The sequence below is a fragment of the Tigriopus californicus genome, chromosome 3 (assembly GCF_007210705.1).
Source record: "Tigriopus californicus strain San Diego chromosome 3, Tcal_SD_v2.1, whole genome shotgun sequence".
NCBI lineage: Eukaryota > Metazoa > Arthropoda > Copepoda > Harpacticoida > Harpacticidae > Tigriopus > Tigriopus californicus.
The window spans coordinates 4,176,279-4,192,905 of NC_081442.1; the positions used below are offsets into that span (position 1 = coordinate 4,176,279).

General features: G+C 41.0%; 3 protein-coding genes across 3 annotated transcripts in view; 2 read left to right on the forward strand and 1 right to left on the reverse strand.

The window, feature by feature from the left end:
• Positions 1-1,425, forward strand: part of LOC131878097 (probable cytochrome P450 6a13) — a 2,883-nt gene extending 1,458 nt beyond the window's left edge. Inside the window, exons 2-3 of the mRNA XM_059223996.1 lie at positions 881-1,045; positions 1,228-1,425. Coding sequence (XP_059079979.1) covers positions 881-1,045; positions 1,228-1,425 — 363 coding nt within the window. The remainder of the gene's footprint in view (positions 1-880; positions 1,046-1,227) is intronic.
• Positions 1,426-6,823: 5,398 nt separating this feature from the next.
• LOC131877654 (uncharacterized) lies at positions 6,824-7,828 on the forward strand. The gene is made up of 2 exons (XM_059223399.1): positions 6,824-6,978; positions 7,045-7,828. Exons 1-2 carry the CDS (start codon positions 6,928-6,930, stop codon positions 7,789-7,791), a joined length of 798 nt encoding a protein of 265 aa, XP_059079382.1. The 5' UTR covers positions 6,824-6,927; the 3' UTR covers positions 7,792-7,828.
• A 7,856-nt stretch (positions 7,829-15,684) lies between these two features.
• Positions 15,685-16,627, reverse strand: part of LOC131878411 (transmembrane channel-like protein) — a 15,025-nt gene continuing 14,082 nt past the window's right edge. The window contains 1 exon segment of the mRNA XM_059224378.1: positions 15,685-16,110. Within this exon segment, the coding sequence (XP_059080361.1) occupies positions 15,836-16,110 (275 nt within the window). The 3' untranslated portion in view covers positions 15,685-15,835.

Here is a 16,627-nt window from a genome sequence, read left to right on the forward strand (position 1 = left end):
CCATGGACTTCTAAAGATATGGACTGCGAACAGAAGCCAAAATTTTGTATCTCCTAAAGCATTCATCTTATTGAAGATAAGCACTTCATACAACCAAAACATCTTGTTGAATAGATGAACTTGGCCAAAATTGAACCCAAAGCTATGCTTAAGGGGCTCATGAGATATGGTCAAAGACATGTAGAAGGCAGTACATGAAATTAGGATTCAGTGGCTTTATATCACAAAATGCAAGCAAAATGTAAACAAGGTCTGTCATTGGTTGAAAATGCGGGTACCATAATGTAAAAATGACCTACCTTTAATGGAGCCGATCTACGTTTCTTATTTTTTTTTTAAATTTAATTCGAAAAGTTTCTCAGAGTGGTTATGACCTAAAACAAGCCGATTTGACGGGAATCTCGTTTGCCGTTCATATCTCTAAAAGTCCATGATCCGGCCCTCCGATGCCTTCTAATGAAAATGTAATATTTTTTGACAAATTTTCAAATTTTGGGGTGGACCTGGAATCAAAAAGAGGTGGCAAAGATAAAACGCAAAATTCAACTAAAGCAATACATTGACAATAAAGACTCATTAACCATGAAAAATGATTCCTAGAAGCCCTTATCATATGAAAAAATTCCAAATTGTGGAAAATTTTTGAATCATTTTGATTCAGCTTTTGAATCATCTCTTGGACTTTTTAAAGCCCTTTGAACGACAATGAAGGAAAAAACGACATTTTGGATGCACTTATGATTTTCCATGATTGAAAAATGTTCAAATTAATGATTGGGATTTAGTAAACATTTGTCCATCAGAGAACATACTTTAAAGGCTTATTCGAGAAAAATAATCAGATCTTGATTCCTATTACCACTGTTTGTCATCGTTGTAGGTTGGTGATGATTTCGTTCAATATTTGTCCAAATTCAGTGAAAGTGGGGATCCTTTCAACGCAAAGGATACTTTCACAAACTTTACTTTGGATACAATAGCCTCATGTGGCTTCGGATTTGAGGCCCGGAGCTTGACGAACACCGAAAGTCAATTCAGAAGCATGGTAAGAGACGATTGATTTCCGGGTTTGGCATCCTATTGTTTATATTTTCATCATTTCTCTTGTCCTGAACCATGAACATACATTGGCTTTGGTAACGGCGTGCCCCAAAGCCTTGGATCGTTCTAGTCAGCTATTGATGCAATCAATTTTCTGGAATTGTAAACTGAACATTTTCCTTTCAGGTAACCAAATCGACAGATGTTAACCACGTTCGCCAATTTGGCCAATACGTCATCATGGCCCTTTTTCCATCTTTGTCCAAGTTGATGAATGTTGAGCTTGATCTATTTAATAGAGAGGCGGGAAACTTTGTCTTGGACGTTTTAGGTCAATGCATAAAAGAGCGGAGAAATTCAAAGGTCCGAAGGAACGTGTCATAAACTTTACTTAATTTAAATTTACCGCGCCAACTACACACTGTGCTGTAAAGCTGAACTTTAGACCTTTCTAACGCGGTAACTTTGGCTCAGATCGGGGTTGTTTTGACAACACGGTGCCCCCCAAAAGACCCGCAATCATGGCGAGAACTTGCAAAAAATTGACATCGAGACGCGCGAGGCCATCATGGCCTTGAAGAAAGCGGGCTGGAAAAGGGCCAAGATCGCCAGAGAACTGAGGTTGAGCAGTGTCGACGTGTTCAGGGCATCAAGAGGTTCAAGGAGCTGGGTCATTCCGGAAATCGGACGCCCCAGAGGACCAAGACTGTCCGAGGCGGCCGTTATCAAAGAAGGTGCGCGAGCGTGTCAGGAGGAACCCGAACATGTCGGAGAGGAAGTTGGCCACCGCCGATGAATTTTTCGGTTTCCACCGCGCGCACAGAATCTTCCGCCAAGACCTCAAGATGACTTGGAAACCAAAATCGTATCGCCATCTCCTCTCAGAGGCTACGTACAAAGGAGAGAGACACCTGCCGCTCAAGAAAACTCTTGGCGCGGCTGAAGAAGGGGCCCCAAGGAGGTGATCTGGTCGGATGAAAATTGTTCACCGTGGAGCCCAAGCTGAACAGGAAAACCGACGGGACGTGGGCCAAGAACCACAAAAAGTCCCCCAGAAGTTCAAGTACGTGGGGCGCCGACAGGGCCCGGCCAACTGATGTCTGGCCGCCGTGACCACTTCCGCAAGAAGTCCCCCCTCGTCATGGTGGAGAAGGGGGTCAAGATCAACACCGTGCAGTACCTGAAGATGCTTGAGGACGATGTTTTGCCGTGGCTTGAGTCCCTCAGAGCTCCGTATCTGTTTCAACAGGACGAAGCTCCTGCGCACACAAGCAACGTCTCGCAAGAGTGGTGCCGAACCAATCTCCATGACATTCATGCACAAGCTTGAATGGCCCCCTCGAGCCCGGACTCAACCCATGGACTTCAGCATTTGGGTATTACAAGTCCGTCGACGCCCTGAAGTCCGCCCTGTACCAGGCGTGGGCCGACTTGCCGAGGACACCGTGCGTGCCGCGGTCGCCCACGTTCCTTGACGTCTTGAGCAAGTGCGCCTAAACGGCGGGGGCCACATCGAAAAGTTTTTAAAAAACAAAGCTCTCTAGCAGATGTATGATCAATGTGTCAAAATTTTAGGTCAATCAATTAAATGGAAGTCGAGTTATTGCGTAATTAGTCTATTACACTTGAAGAGAACAACACTGTAGGCCTTGAATAAAGGGTTGATCTGAAATTTTGAGCAAAAACTTGTCCAGGTGTTGTAAATGTATTTGAAACTATCTCCTGGCTGGCTAACATATTGGTACTCGAAGTCCACGGGGGTGTAGTCCTCAGGAGCCTTGAAAGGTCGGGCATTGGGCTGCTCAGGGGTGTATTGATATTGGTAGCCGGCATTACCCGCAGGCTCATTGGTTTCGGGTTAAGGGCACTGGGATGTTTTCTGGGAACTTGAATGCCGGAGCCCAGGGGGTTTCAGGGCTCAAGTTGATATTGACTTGAGCTTACTGCGATGGTTTTCATTGTTGTGGAGTTGTTTCGAGAAACTGATACCATTCTATTCAATACCGCCGCATTTATAGAACAATCTTTTGAACATTATCCGATCGAAAGTTTTGACGAGGGACGAAAGCTGCATCACGAAAGAACCGAAGAGCGTCGAAAGTTGCTTCAAAGTAAGCAAGGCGGAGGAATGATGGAAACCTATCTGATCGTCGGAAGAAATTATTGGGAAGTACTTTACAAAGTGCCAGGCAATCAGAGTATTAATATTCTTATTTACCCGGATTAGAAATTTTCAAGACAAAAATTCTGAAAACGCCTAATGTGATTCACGATTTTTGAGACAATTCAAAAGAAGCGGACAGTTTTCAAGCGGACACCACCTAGACCGGGTTATGTCGGCGCCTTGGAAGGACACTTGTCACATTGCCATGAACATCAACCCCACTCACATAGGAAGGAAGCATAATTTCAGACCAGATATCGCCTTAACGTACAAGCAGTGACATCAACTTGTCCGGGTCCAGATTGTAGCTTGGCTATATCCTTGAGTTTATCTACCTATGCCTCACTGGGATGTCCAGATAAATTGGGGCAAAATTCAGGTAACCTACTTTAATCGCATCGTTTCTTTGCTGGAAACGCTGATGTTGGCCCTTTGGATACTGAACTTCGTTCATGTCTCAAGTAACAGTCGTGCAACCATAAAAGTTTGTTATCAAAATATGGAATGACATTACAAACATTACCTCTTTCTTAGACCAAGGATTCAAGTATTCAGTCTCTTGTTCTTGATTGAGAGGCCACCTTTCAATTCAAATATTTTCCTCAATACAAACGCTTCAAATTGTGCTATTTTGAATAGAAAAGATGCAAGATTAAAAATCTCACTTGCGGTGCATTTTGAACGACGTTTAAGTCCACTAAGTTTCATATAACCAGGCACAGCAATTCCTTGTCTTGGATAGGAAGATGATTATGGCTGCTGTTTGGGAATAGGGTCAAGAATTGGAAAGTGTAAAAAGTTTGTAGTATCCTAAGACTCATTCAAAACGAAGCCCATTTTGATTTTGGTGTTGTTTAGCGTCATATTCCGCAGTTCTTACTTGCTGTTCTTGCTCAAAATATCCGGACCACCTTGAACAATGGAAAACGTTCGATTGTCTTCAACCTTGTCCAAAGGCATCTTGGCTACACATGCTGTCAAGTTTTAAAAAGACATTGCAGGTAAAGTCAAGTTTGTGTTTGACCAAAGATATCAAAAGTCTCTATTGTCATTGATCATAAACAATTCAAATGTTCGCTGTAACTGAATCTTTTGAGGAAAAAACATGTTGGATCAGGGAGGCAGATTGAGAGTAATAACTGACAATATTTGTGCTGTTAATCCATATATTGAAAATTTTCAAGGCATTACAACTCTTCCGGCTGACTTTTGCGTAGCATTTTAAAGAAGGTGTTTGAATTTTTGACTATTTGCGTGAAAGCAATCAGATTATATGCTTGCATGGGGTCGAATTGTGAACGAAAAAAGTGCCGACTTTTTAATGGTTGGAATGTCCTGATCACATTCGAATATGATCCTATCTATTCAAGACATGAAATCAGCTACGGGCTACTAGAATTTCTCTACTTGTCCGTGCAAACGGACACAGTTTGTTGGAAAACTCAACGATCTAGGCAAATTTCAACTTTTCCACAAATTAATATTTTGTATTTAAATGAAAGCAACCAAAAGCATACTCAATATTGAAACATAAAATACTTTATTCATTAGTAATATCCATTGTTAACATCACTATTAGCTACAAGACTTGATCATAATTTTCAATGAATGAATAACCTCGTTTGTAGACGCAAAGATTAACGAAGCTTTCCTTAGGGTGCAGAACCAAATTTAAGATTAATATTTATTTGACTTTGGTGCCAAAGCCGGACAATTTCAACCAGCCATGATGATATCAGCTCAATGCTGGAATTAAAACTGACATATTTTGTCATGGAGGTGGTAAGGCTATTCTTCGTACGGCTCTTGGGGTCGTCCCAGATGTCATCAGTCCTCTTTTTCTTGAGGCCATTACTGCTTGAAACCACTGACACCGAAAATCTTGGCGGCTGCCCAAGGAGTGACTCCCGCATGGAGGAGATATGACAACCTCCTTCGTTTGGCTTCGTGCTCAGACATGGTTCACTCTTTTGAGAAACCCATTTTACGAAATATGTTAGTTTTTCTTCCAACATTGGGGTGATATCATCGTCAGGGCTTGTAGAAATTGTCAGGCTTTGGCACCCACCTTAGTCTAAACTCTGGTTCCGCACCCTGTATGCTCTAAAATCACGAGATTTTGTGTGCGGTGGGAACACCAGCTCTTGATGCCCTCTTTTGGATTTCTCCGGATTCCATTAGCAGATCCACCCTTGGCACTGTTGGCCGGAACTCGCCTTGAAAGGTCTTTCGAGTACACTAAACTTGTTTACTTTTCCATTATGCTTGCGTTTTCGATTCCGGCTATGCAGCTATGGTGTGAGACTATACTTTCAATCTTTTCACTCTTAATGAGCTTACAATTCCACTTATTGTTTAAAATAGAATATCTTGTCGATTAGAAGCATCTTCCAGCTCTGTTTTCCAAAGAGTGCTGAAATCTTAGGCAATGTTTATCTTTTTAAAACAAATAACTTTTTATTTCAATTTCCATTGATGGTCTTCCAGGGCTGTTCTGAAACGGTGGGTGTGTTTTCATAATGAACCAATGCTACTGTCAATTATTTCACTCTTTTTTGCCCGGGATTAAGTTCAATGGCACAACGGTTATGTTAACATGTGAAACAGTAAATTGCACTTGGCAAGCCAAGTTTTTGAGACTTTTCTTTCGAAGTGGTGATTTATCGCCTTACTAAGGAATGTTTTTGAAGGGTTTCGGCGAATCCATTATGTTTTTAACACAAGCAACAGAAAGAGTGTCATGGGTCGTTTGGAAAATCTTAGGCGGCTGGAATATCGTAATATACCTTATTGTCCTTGGCCCGACATCCCTTCGGAGTATTGGCGGTCACGCAACTTTGTTCGGCTCCCGGCCCAATGCCATCAACGACGGGAGCTGACAAAAGATCTGTTCAATCTGGCCTATGCTCTTCTCTGCAATAACCAAGAATTTCATCACTTACCTTTCCTCTTTACTCTGTGATCTTTCCTTCGTATGGACAAAGCCTCAATTATATTTCATCAATGTGAATAACGGTGCCCATGGTTTAGAGGGCAGAGTGAGGATAACTATTCAATCATCTGTGCAAACATTTTAATTGATCTAGTAATAATTTTATCTCTGATCTTATTTCAAGATTAGTCCCAACTGGTCTTTTTCCTTTTTTGCATATTTAACATTGGTTCTGCTTAAAGGTGTATTGATATAGGTATTAATCCTGTTGGAGTGCTCTATTGATTTTTGTCCAGCAAGAGCCCAGTAGCTCTATTTCCCTAGCCCTATAGCGATGAGTTTGGCCTTACCTTGAATCGGTTTTCACCCTCCATCCTGTTTAAGAGGTTACTGCTGATCATTTCCAATCAATATAGTACAATTTTCACGTATATTCTTGTATATAATTCAAGATAATTGACGTTGGAATTCCAAGATTGTGTAGTAATTGGCCCCTTTTTCGCTCTGCAGTTAATAAAACATGTCTAATTCATTTTCAAGGAGTGCTTGGATGTTTCTGGCAACCACTCACATCAAAAAGGTATTGTATCTCTGATTGAATGACGTCAAAAGTGGTCCGATTTGGCCTACTGGTCTTCGACCAATGAAAATCAACACAACACTGGCACCGCCACGAAAAACATGCCAAGCAAGTTGATTATCCAACTTTTCCCCCTCGTCAAAACTTTCGATCGGATGATGTTCAAGAATCAGCCAACACACATCTATAAATGAAACGGCATTGAAAAGAATGGCATCAGTTTCTCGAAACAACTCCACAACAACAATGAAATCCATCGCCGTAAGTTCAACTCAATATTATGCTTAAAATAACAAGGAAGCTAATTACTAGATCTGTTTTTCAAAGGCTACCGCTCTCTTGGCCGCCGTGGCCCAAGCTCAAGAGCCTTACTATTACAAATGGAGCCCAGAAACACCCGTGGCCCCCGCATTCAAGTTCCCAGAAAACATCCCCGTGCCCTTCCCCGAAACCAATGAGCCTGCGGGTAATGCCGGCTACCAATACCAGTACACCCCTGAGCAGCCCAATGCCCGACCTTTCAAGGCTCCCGAGGACTACACCCCCGTGGACTTCAAGTACCAATATGTCAGCCAACCTGGCGACAGCTTCAAATACAATTACAAGCCCGCCCCTGGGGAGTTCGACTTTACCTATGTCCCTGGACCCAACATGATGAACTTGAGCCCCGAGGAAATCGAGGCCAAATCTGCCGGTGTAGCCACCAGTGTGCGAGATGTGGCTGCCCTGTTGTCCACCGTCAAATCGGACGACATCAAGGCCATCACAGGTGAATTAGGCTTTGGCCAAGACTTTGACTTGACTGGCGTGTCGGCCGGCATCAACAAGGTTGGAGACTTCATTGAGAATGGTGGCAAAGCCGGCGCCAAAATTGCCGCTGACATTGGACCTCAGCCTCAAGTGCCCGTGGTTCCCGTGGCTCCCATCCAACCCGTGAATCCACTCCCTGAGCCCATTCCCGTGCAATACAATGCCGCTTATCAATCTAGTTACCCTGTGCCCGTGCAAGGAGCTTATTACCCTGGTACCCCTCTGGTGGGTGCCCAAGTTCCTCTCGTCTATTATCGAAACTAGAAATTACGACCAGGCTAAATAAATTCCTCCATTTTTACCTTTGTTTTTTCTACAGAGTAAGAAACTCAATTTGTATCAGTGAATTTCATCATTTTTTAAGTTTGCCAAATTGATGCCCAATGATGAAGCAGTGGGTAGTGTAACTCACGATTGAATGTTTCTTGTACCTATTGTTTTATTTTTAAAGTCCGGTCTTACCACAGATTTGTCTGAAATTGATCACATTATTGATGAGCGCTGGCGCTCTCATGAAATTTGATTTAGAGTCTTCAGAGAGCCTCAAACTATTTTCATAATAATTTCTAGACTTTTAGTAGCCTTTATCCTTCACCAAGTTTGCTTTCCCACACCTTTATGTTCGTGCCCTTACCATGGTCACGGACTTCTAGAAATATGGACTGCGCACGAGCTATCCCGGCAAATCGGCCTTCTTTTGATCATACCCACTCTGAGTCACTTTTCGAATTAAAGTAATAAATTGAGAAACGTAGATATCTTCAATTAATGGTAGTTCAATTTTATATCATTTACATGCAAAGTCGATCGTTTCAAAACTATGTTGTCAAAAGCTTATGTAGCTGACCGAGAGCAGGCCGAAAATACAAATCTTATGTAGTGTATGTAACATAACTTTGAACATGTCTCCTGAGTTCCTTAAGCATAGGTTTGGGCTCAAACTTGGCCGAGTTCATTTATTCAACAAGACCTTGTGGTCGTATGAAGTGCTTATTTAGAATAAGATGAGTGGTTTAGGAGATAGGAAATTTTTGCTTCCGTTTGCAGTCCATATCTCTAGAAGTCCGTGCCAAGGTATATCTTTGAGTTTGCAAACAACTTTGTAGTCAGTAAGTTGGTAAAACCGTGCCTATGCTTAGTACACTTATTTCGATTCAAAAGGTCACACTATCAACGACATCTCCTTACAGCAGGGATGAGAAATCATTAAAAGCCATTTTTGACCAGGTGGCAGAAAATGGTGGCAGAAAGTGACAGAAATTCCTTCAAAGTGGATTTTTGCCAACGAGAATATAACTTTGATGGGAAATTATTAAAAGCCATTTTTTATCACCTGGCAGAAAGTGGCAGAAATTCCTTCAAAGTTGACTTTTGCCATTGCTGCCTTACAGGGATGAGAAATCATTAAAAGGCATTTTTGACCAGGTGGCAAAAAGGGTGGTGGTGGCAGAAAGTGGCATAAATTCCTTCAAAGTGGATTTTTGCCAACGCTGACTTTGTCCCAATCCAGGATTTTGGGTCAATTCTAGTGACCGTAGAGGCTTAATGTGCGTTTTGAGAGAACCTTCAAGCCCTCGAGAATCCAGGCTAGTTTGAACAATGAAGTCCCCATCTCTTTTTTCTTGGGCTCCATCATTGTTTAATTTGCTTTCCTCCAATATTCGTAGGTAATAGGCCTTGTTGATCCGGTTGCATATTTCAAGTCACACCTGGGCAAATGTTTAGATAGCATTCCTGATCAAGGACTAGGACGTTCTGCCAACTCAAATTTGTTGGTGGACCAAATATCATATAATGAATGAAAGGTAATAAATAGACGAATTATGACCTTTCATTTTAAAATGCATTCCGTGTAGCAGTTAGAAAAGCCCGTGAAAAAACAAACCAAAAAAAAATATGACAGCTCTCTCATATTCTCAATGTTCCTATTAAAACATCTTTGGACCTGCATAAGCTTTTGCACTATATTTGGCCTCCTGCTTCAGAGCATCATCTTCTCTTTTGAACATATTTCCTGCAAGATGGCAGCCTCGTATACATTTCGAAAGTCATATTGACTTACTCTAGGTCCTATACAGGTATGGACACCTCAAAAAGTAAACAAAGGAGGGGAAGGGTGACGTCACATACGATAAAAGAAGGGAAGATCACAGAGAAAAAACATTGCTCTAAAACGGGCTTGTTTAAATCAGAACCCCAATTGGGGGTGATTGACCCAATGGTGAGTAGGAGTCCAATATTGCCTTTCACCCTTGCGACAACTATGCATATTATTTCCCCTTTTTTAATGATATGGATGCTAGCTAGACGTTACACCAAACAATGGTACACTAAGAGGCTTAAAGAGTGGCATTCACAATATTGATAAGCAATTTTTTGAACACCTTGACTCATAACAAGCAATTTCAATATTTCAAAGAAAAATATAACAGCGTCTAATAAAATCCTTTTCTATATATGCTCAATTTTGGAAATTAAAATTTAATACTTGAAACATTATGTTTTGAAGATGCACCTTTTGCAAACTCTTTTTGCAATTCAATTCCAGAGATATTATCACGATGCCAACTCTGTGCAAGTCGATGGTCCAGTTGCATTTTGAATATGCCTCACCCATTTGGGCTCCAATTAGTTCAGCTGGTTTGCTGTATTTGAATGGCTACCATATATATGCATACTTTATTAAAGCTTCAAAATGGTTTGGAAATAATTGGAAAGTGCATATAAAAAGTTTATCTGTACATCAAATCTGAACTTCTGACAATATTACAAAGAGCTCTCATAACAAAGTTTTGGGCGAAATTAAGATGCAGACTTTATAATTCAGAAACAGACACTGAATGACAAGAGCTAGAGGGAAAAAGAAAGATGAAAGAGAGGGAGAAGAGAAGCGCCCATGTTTTCTTGGGTCAGCTTGCCCTGGGTGACCATAATCAGACGAATACAAATTGGGATGGATGAAGACTAGTACAAAGAACTTTTTGGGCTATTATGGCTTGTTCAGGCAACACTCACGAACCAAACTTAAAGGAGACTTGCAGAATGAATTAATGGATACCCAATGATCTGTCAAAAATACGCCAACCAATGAGAGGTGGCTAAAGAGAGGGGAGGAAAAGTCAAAGAAAGTCAACAAGAATCCTACCAAAGAACGGAGCTTGTGTACTGAGCATCATCTCCAGTCTTACACTCTTGAGCCGGTAGAGGGCGATTTCGAAAGTCAATAGACCACTGGAATCTATGGTTCAGCACACTATAGTTGAACCATAGAAAACCATAACTAGAATGCTTAAGTTCAACAGGAGCTGTACCGCATGAGCATGGTTTCAGGTCAGCTGACGCTGGTGGAAATGGGACAAAGATATTTCGTGAAATCTTGCTTCAGGCAAGTTGAATTATTATCATGAAACGTTTGTTATTCCTCTTTAATCTTAATTTCCTTTGAATCTTACAAATATACAGGTAGAAGGAGTGGTAGAATAATAAAAAAAAACATGCTGTTTAGGGCATAATACATGTAATATGTCAAAAAAAGATTTGGACATTAGTAGAGCAAATCATGTACTCTATTGATTGACCTTGTTTAGCAACACATCTCGAAAATCTCGAAAGTGTGACAAAAATGTATCCGAAATTGCAACGCAATGATGAAGCATTCGGAATTTCGTTTCAATCTCCCAACAATGTGCTTGAATGTGGGCAACATGATTGTGCCTATACATAAACAAGGTAATTCCGACACCTCTGGAGGTCAACCTGAACCCAGGCTTGTTCCTTGCGTTTCAGTTAAGTGTTTCCACCACATGGATGAAAACTTTAACTTGAGCCCCATTTTAACCTCTTCAAAATTTCGTTCTTAAAAATGTGGTCGGACAACTTACTCAAACCTGTTTTATGAAGCGTGCTGGATGAGAGCAATTGCTTGACAAGAAGTCTTAGGGGTTTCTACTCTGAATTTGGACTAGCCGTCAACGATTCAAATTTGCACCATAGTTGTCCTAAGTAGCTTGACTACGAATGAAACATTTTTTCCACCAGCGACAGCTGAGACGAAAACATGCAATCGTAGCGCCCGTGATCGATCTATTTATGAAGTTATCTATGATCTGACTTGAAAGCGCAGCTTTCACTCTCAGCAATTTGGCAAAGCTAAATTTGAATTCAAAATGGCATGATGCACAGTATATTTCAACCTTCAACACCGGTGAATTCTAAGTATATGGACTGTGAATGCCCTTTCAACCACATAGATTGCTCTTGGTTAGGGTGAGTGTGGGCTACTTTTCGAAATGTAGTAATAAACTATGGAACTTAGTTCTCTAGAAGTTTTTACACCATTGAACTCTAAGTATATGGACTATGAATGTCCTTTCAGCTACATAGCCTGCTCTTTGTTAGAGTGACTTTGAGCCACTTTTCGAAATGTAGACATGAATTATCAAACTTTATTTGCCTCAGTAAAAGGCATATAAATTTACCTTCTTTGTTTCTAGAGCTGGTCGTTTCAGTGTACTAGTGTACCTGATTAAGAGCAGCTTGTCAATATAAAATCGAGGAAAAACGAGGTTTCGTGGTTTCATTGGTATCTTGCGATCACTAGCAGAACTGGTACGGGAAAAAAAGTCTAGAGTTTCTACAGACAGCCTAAACGTAATTGAGGCTGAATGGGAGACCCCCACGTGGTTTCGTGAGCACTTATTTTGAATTGCGACTGGGTAAAATATTCACTTTTTCAATAGAAGATGCCTTTACATTCTTCGAAATCAAGGCCAAAATTCGGCTTGATACGTCTTTTCACGCGGTAACAACGGTTAGATCAAGCAAGATGTACTGAATACTGTCTCTGAGCTATATCATGCAATCCAAATAAGGTTAGAACATGTAATCTCAAGCTTGGTAGGCAAATAAACGCTCAATGCCTGTGTTTGGAATTAACCCTCCTACTTGATATCTTACCTTTAAAACAAGATCAACACAAAATACAATTTTACACATTTCAATTAATGAACAACTTATGGCCCTCTGAATCCCCATCAAAATGGGGTCTCTCTTTTGTCTTGTGCATTTGCTTGCCAAACTTCATTGTTTGTACTCTGGGCTAATCAAATCCTGATTTTAACAGAGATTTAAGAAGGAACTAGATTCACGCTAATCACTTTTGGTTCATTGATTATTAGTGAAACCGCAACCGCAATGTATCCGCATTATTCAGCATCAATTTTGTTCACTTTTTCTTAAAACTACCTTACATTACACTTTGGTTGAACCAGAACTGTGGGAATTTGGCATGCAACCATACCAAAGGTTTATTTGGCGTGTTGCCCGCATGAAGAAAAAACTTCTTGTATTGAGGGTCAAAAGTTTCCTTCACAAAGGAAAGTGCCAAGGTTTGGTCAAATTTACAATGAATTGTTTCATGTGAATGTTCACTGTGTAAAGCCATATCGATAATGGCTCGTTCACTGGCACTTTTTAATTGCAATTCAATGAGATTTGATGGGGATTAAACCGGACGTAAATTTTTCACTAACTGAAATGAAGTATTTGGCGTTCGCAAAACTTTTTGAAGTTCTTCTATTTTGGCAGGACAAAGTTTGTGGAGGAGGTTAAATTCCTAACGTCGTGATTGGTCATTCAATTGGCCTTCTACTTTTGAGATTCCATGTTGGGAGATTTTAAGATGGTCATCAAGGGTCGCAATTCAAAATAAGTGCTCACGAAACCACGTGGGGGTCTCCCAGTGTCTCTATACAAACATGGGGGCCCTATTCCAATTTAGTTGTAGTCCTTTCCTCCAAGGCAATGGAAAGTTCAATGAGCAAATCCAGTTGAAAGATGGCAAAGCTTTGCAAACTTGTGGTTGGAAATGTGGGACGTTCAAGTCCAGAGATAGTATCACGATGCTAACAGTGTACAAGTTTATTCTTCAGCCGCATCCCAAATATGCCTCGCCCAGTTCGGCCCTAATTAGTTGAGCTGGTTTGCAAAAGGTTGAGCAGGTCCAAAGATGTTTACCAGGAACATTGCGGATATGAGAGAGAGCTCTCGTAACGGGAGAGATTAGACAGGTTGGGATTGTCCAGTATTCAGAGAAGGTACAAAAGGTATTTGATATTATACGTTTTCAAAAGCATTCATGAGCTTTGTCCCAACCCAGGATTTAGGGTCAATTGCAGTGACCGTAGAGGCGTAACGTGCACTTTGAGAGCACCTTGAAGCCCTCGAGAATCCACGATAGTTCGAACAATGAAGTCCAAGGGCTAACCAGATCCGCCAACTCTAATTCGTTGTTTGATCAAATGATACATGGAAATAAAAGTTAAGTAACCTTAGGGTAGTTTTTCGTTTTTAACTGTCAGATATTCCATTCCCAGTAGCGGTATGGAAGTTCGCAAAAACAGAAATACTGTCTCTCCTACCATCATCAGACTAACGGGTTAGCCGAGCACTTCCATCGATCCCTCCAGACCTCTCTGATGGCAAAACTCACAACATTCAAAATTGGCATCAAGAACTTCCCCATGTTCTCCTTGGACTTCGATCAGTTCACAAATTGGACGTTGGTTATTTGGTTGCCCAAGCTATTTTCGCTAATCACTTCGAATTCGTAGCCAGTTTTTTCATCCTTAGCCTAATCCTTCTCCCGGTGAAGCTTATATTCGTGATGTTCGTCAGTGCTTGGAGAGGTTTTCCTTTGTTCAACCAAAATGATAGAATAATCTTCGCCTTACTTGTATGAGGCCTAATTGACGGCTGCATTTGTTTTCGTCCGTTTGGATTCGGTGGCCTCGCCACTCGCTCACTGCCCCTTATACAAGCCCATTTCGCGTGATCAAACGCCACGAGAACTGCATTGGAGTTGAATGGAAAAGTTGATTCTCTCTCGTTGGACCGCATTAAACCCGCTTTTCGTTCAAGTAACTTTCTTCCCGAATTATTCATCAGTTCCTGATAAGATGCTCAAAGGTTCTTACTTTTTTGTTTTCTGGTATTTGACGCGTTACATCTTGGATCAGGGCAAGTTTCCGACTTTTCTCAAGTTAGCTCATGTTGTTCAGATTTTCAAAGGAGGAGATAAGTCGCTTACCAGTAATTCTAAGCCGATTTCTCTCATTTTGAATATAATAGGTGTTTGGAAAGATCATGAAGTTCGAACTTGTTGAAGATCCTGAAGTTCAAGCTTGTAGAATATCTTGAAGTTTCAACTTGAGGAATATCCTTAAGTTCATAAAGTCCTTTCACCTTGTGAGTAGTCAGTACGGGTTCCGAACACATTTTGCACGGTTACCCGACTGATTTAGCATATAGAGGAGGTCATTGAGGGACTAGAGAGTCATGAATCAGTCGATGTAGTTTATCTCGACTTTGTCAAGGTCTTTGATTAGGTAGATCATGGCCTTTTAGTTAGCAGGCTCCATGAGATTGGGATACAGTGTAAGGTTCTCAATTGGTTAAAAAGTTTCACTTATGTTAGTAAGCAATGATTTATGTTGAGGGATCCCATAGTGACATACATACATGTTGTCAAGTTAGGTGCTCCTCAGGGCTCAATTTTAAGTCCTATCATTTTCGTTCTTTTTATTGCTCCACTTGAGAGGCTCTGTTGTAAAGTCGATATCTCTTACTATGCTGAAAATATAAAATTAGATTGCGGTAAAACACACAAAGTTCGGCTGTGTGATTCGGTTGTGGATTTTTTGTATGTATTTGGGATGCTAGGGTCGGAGGGGTAACCTCGCCCGGCCAGCGAAGCTAGCCATCACATCATCCGTATAAAGTTCCGATAGGCAGTGTCGTAGTCCGTATCAGATTGGTTCTCCGTCTGTGGGCGTGGTTAGCGTCTAAAAGTTTCCTTGAGAAAGGTCGGGGAGGAGAATCTAACCGGGGACCTCTCTCATGATAGGAAACTGCGCTAACCACTACACCACGTCTCTCTCCTCCCTGATTGGTGAAAGTTTTCTCATTACTTATTGCCTTTACTCAAATATTGGATAATTTGTCATATATTGAGTACACCAAACTTAAACTTGGACTCCAGGTATTAGTTATCATTAGAAGACTTTTTAACCACTAAATGATACTTCCAGTATTGTGGAGGATTGCGTTCATTCAGAGCAAAAGTTGAGAATACGAGAACCGCTCGAACAGGAATACAAGTCATTGAATGTATTTGATAAGAAAAGAAACCATGATATAAACATGAAATATGATAAATCATGTTGTTCAAATTTTCATGAAATCATCATGGCTTGGTTGAACGGATCTGATATGATGTATAACACGCAAGTGTTTGAAATTTTTGACACTATTAATCTAAATCATGTTCCATGCTGGCCGATTTACTGATCCATATCTTAGGAGGCCGTACTCGGTTGCCGTCTTCATCCACTTCAGACTCATTATCGAATCCATCGCCCAAGTGAAAACGATTTCCATTGGAGCGAGAATCGGCCAAGGAATCCTCTTCATGTTTTCCATTGTAACTCACAGAGGATGATTCAGTCTCCAATGTGAATCGGTTGCACATGCTTCCCTTGTCTCCCAAGTTTGGAGTGATTGGTGAGTTTCCACCTGGTGGTCCCCCTAAAATGTATTTTGTGTTGACTAGCTTGTACATGGTATGCTTTTTACAATCCTTTGAAAAATAACATCAGCTTCATCATATCTCTTAAGCTGATGCAGGGAAGGATGGAGGACTTGACAACGCCGACGGAGGTGAATGTTTTTGGAGGTGAAAGGATATTCCTCAACTTACACAAAGAGTCTCTGTGATCAGAGTTAGGAACGACCGGTCCTACTTCAAGCTTCATGGCAGAAAGAAAGACGCTCTGAAGTCACGATGGAACAAAATAGATCGCATAAACGTCTAAAGGTGAAGATAACCTTGCAAATGAAATCAAATGCAAGTAGCTCGTACTTCTAATTTGAACAAAACAAGAACTCAAAACTTTGCCACTCAAAAACAAGAGGCGTTCAAGGTACATACATGTGTAATGGATATCACCAATATTCATTGTGAAACCTTGCATTGTGCTCAGTTGAATTGACGGGGTTCCATAATTTTCCCAAGGGAAAAAGTGAGATAAAAAACTCTAACCCA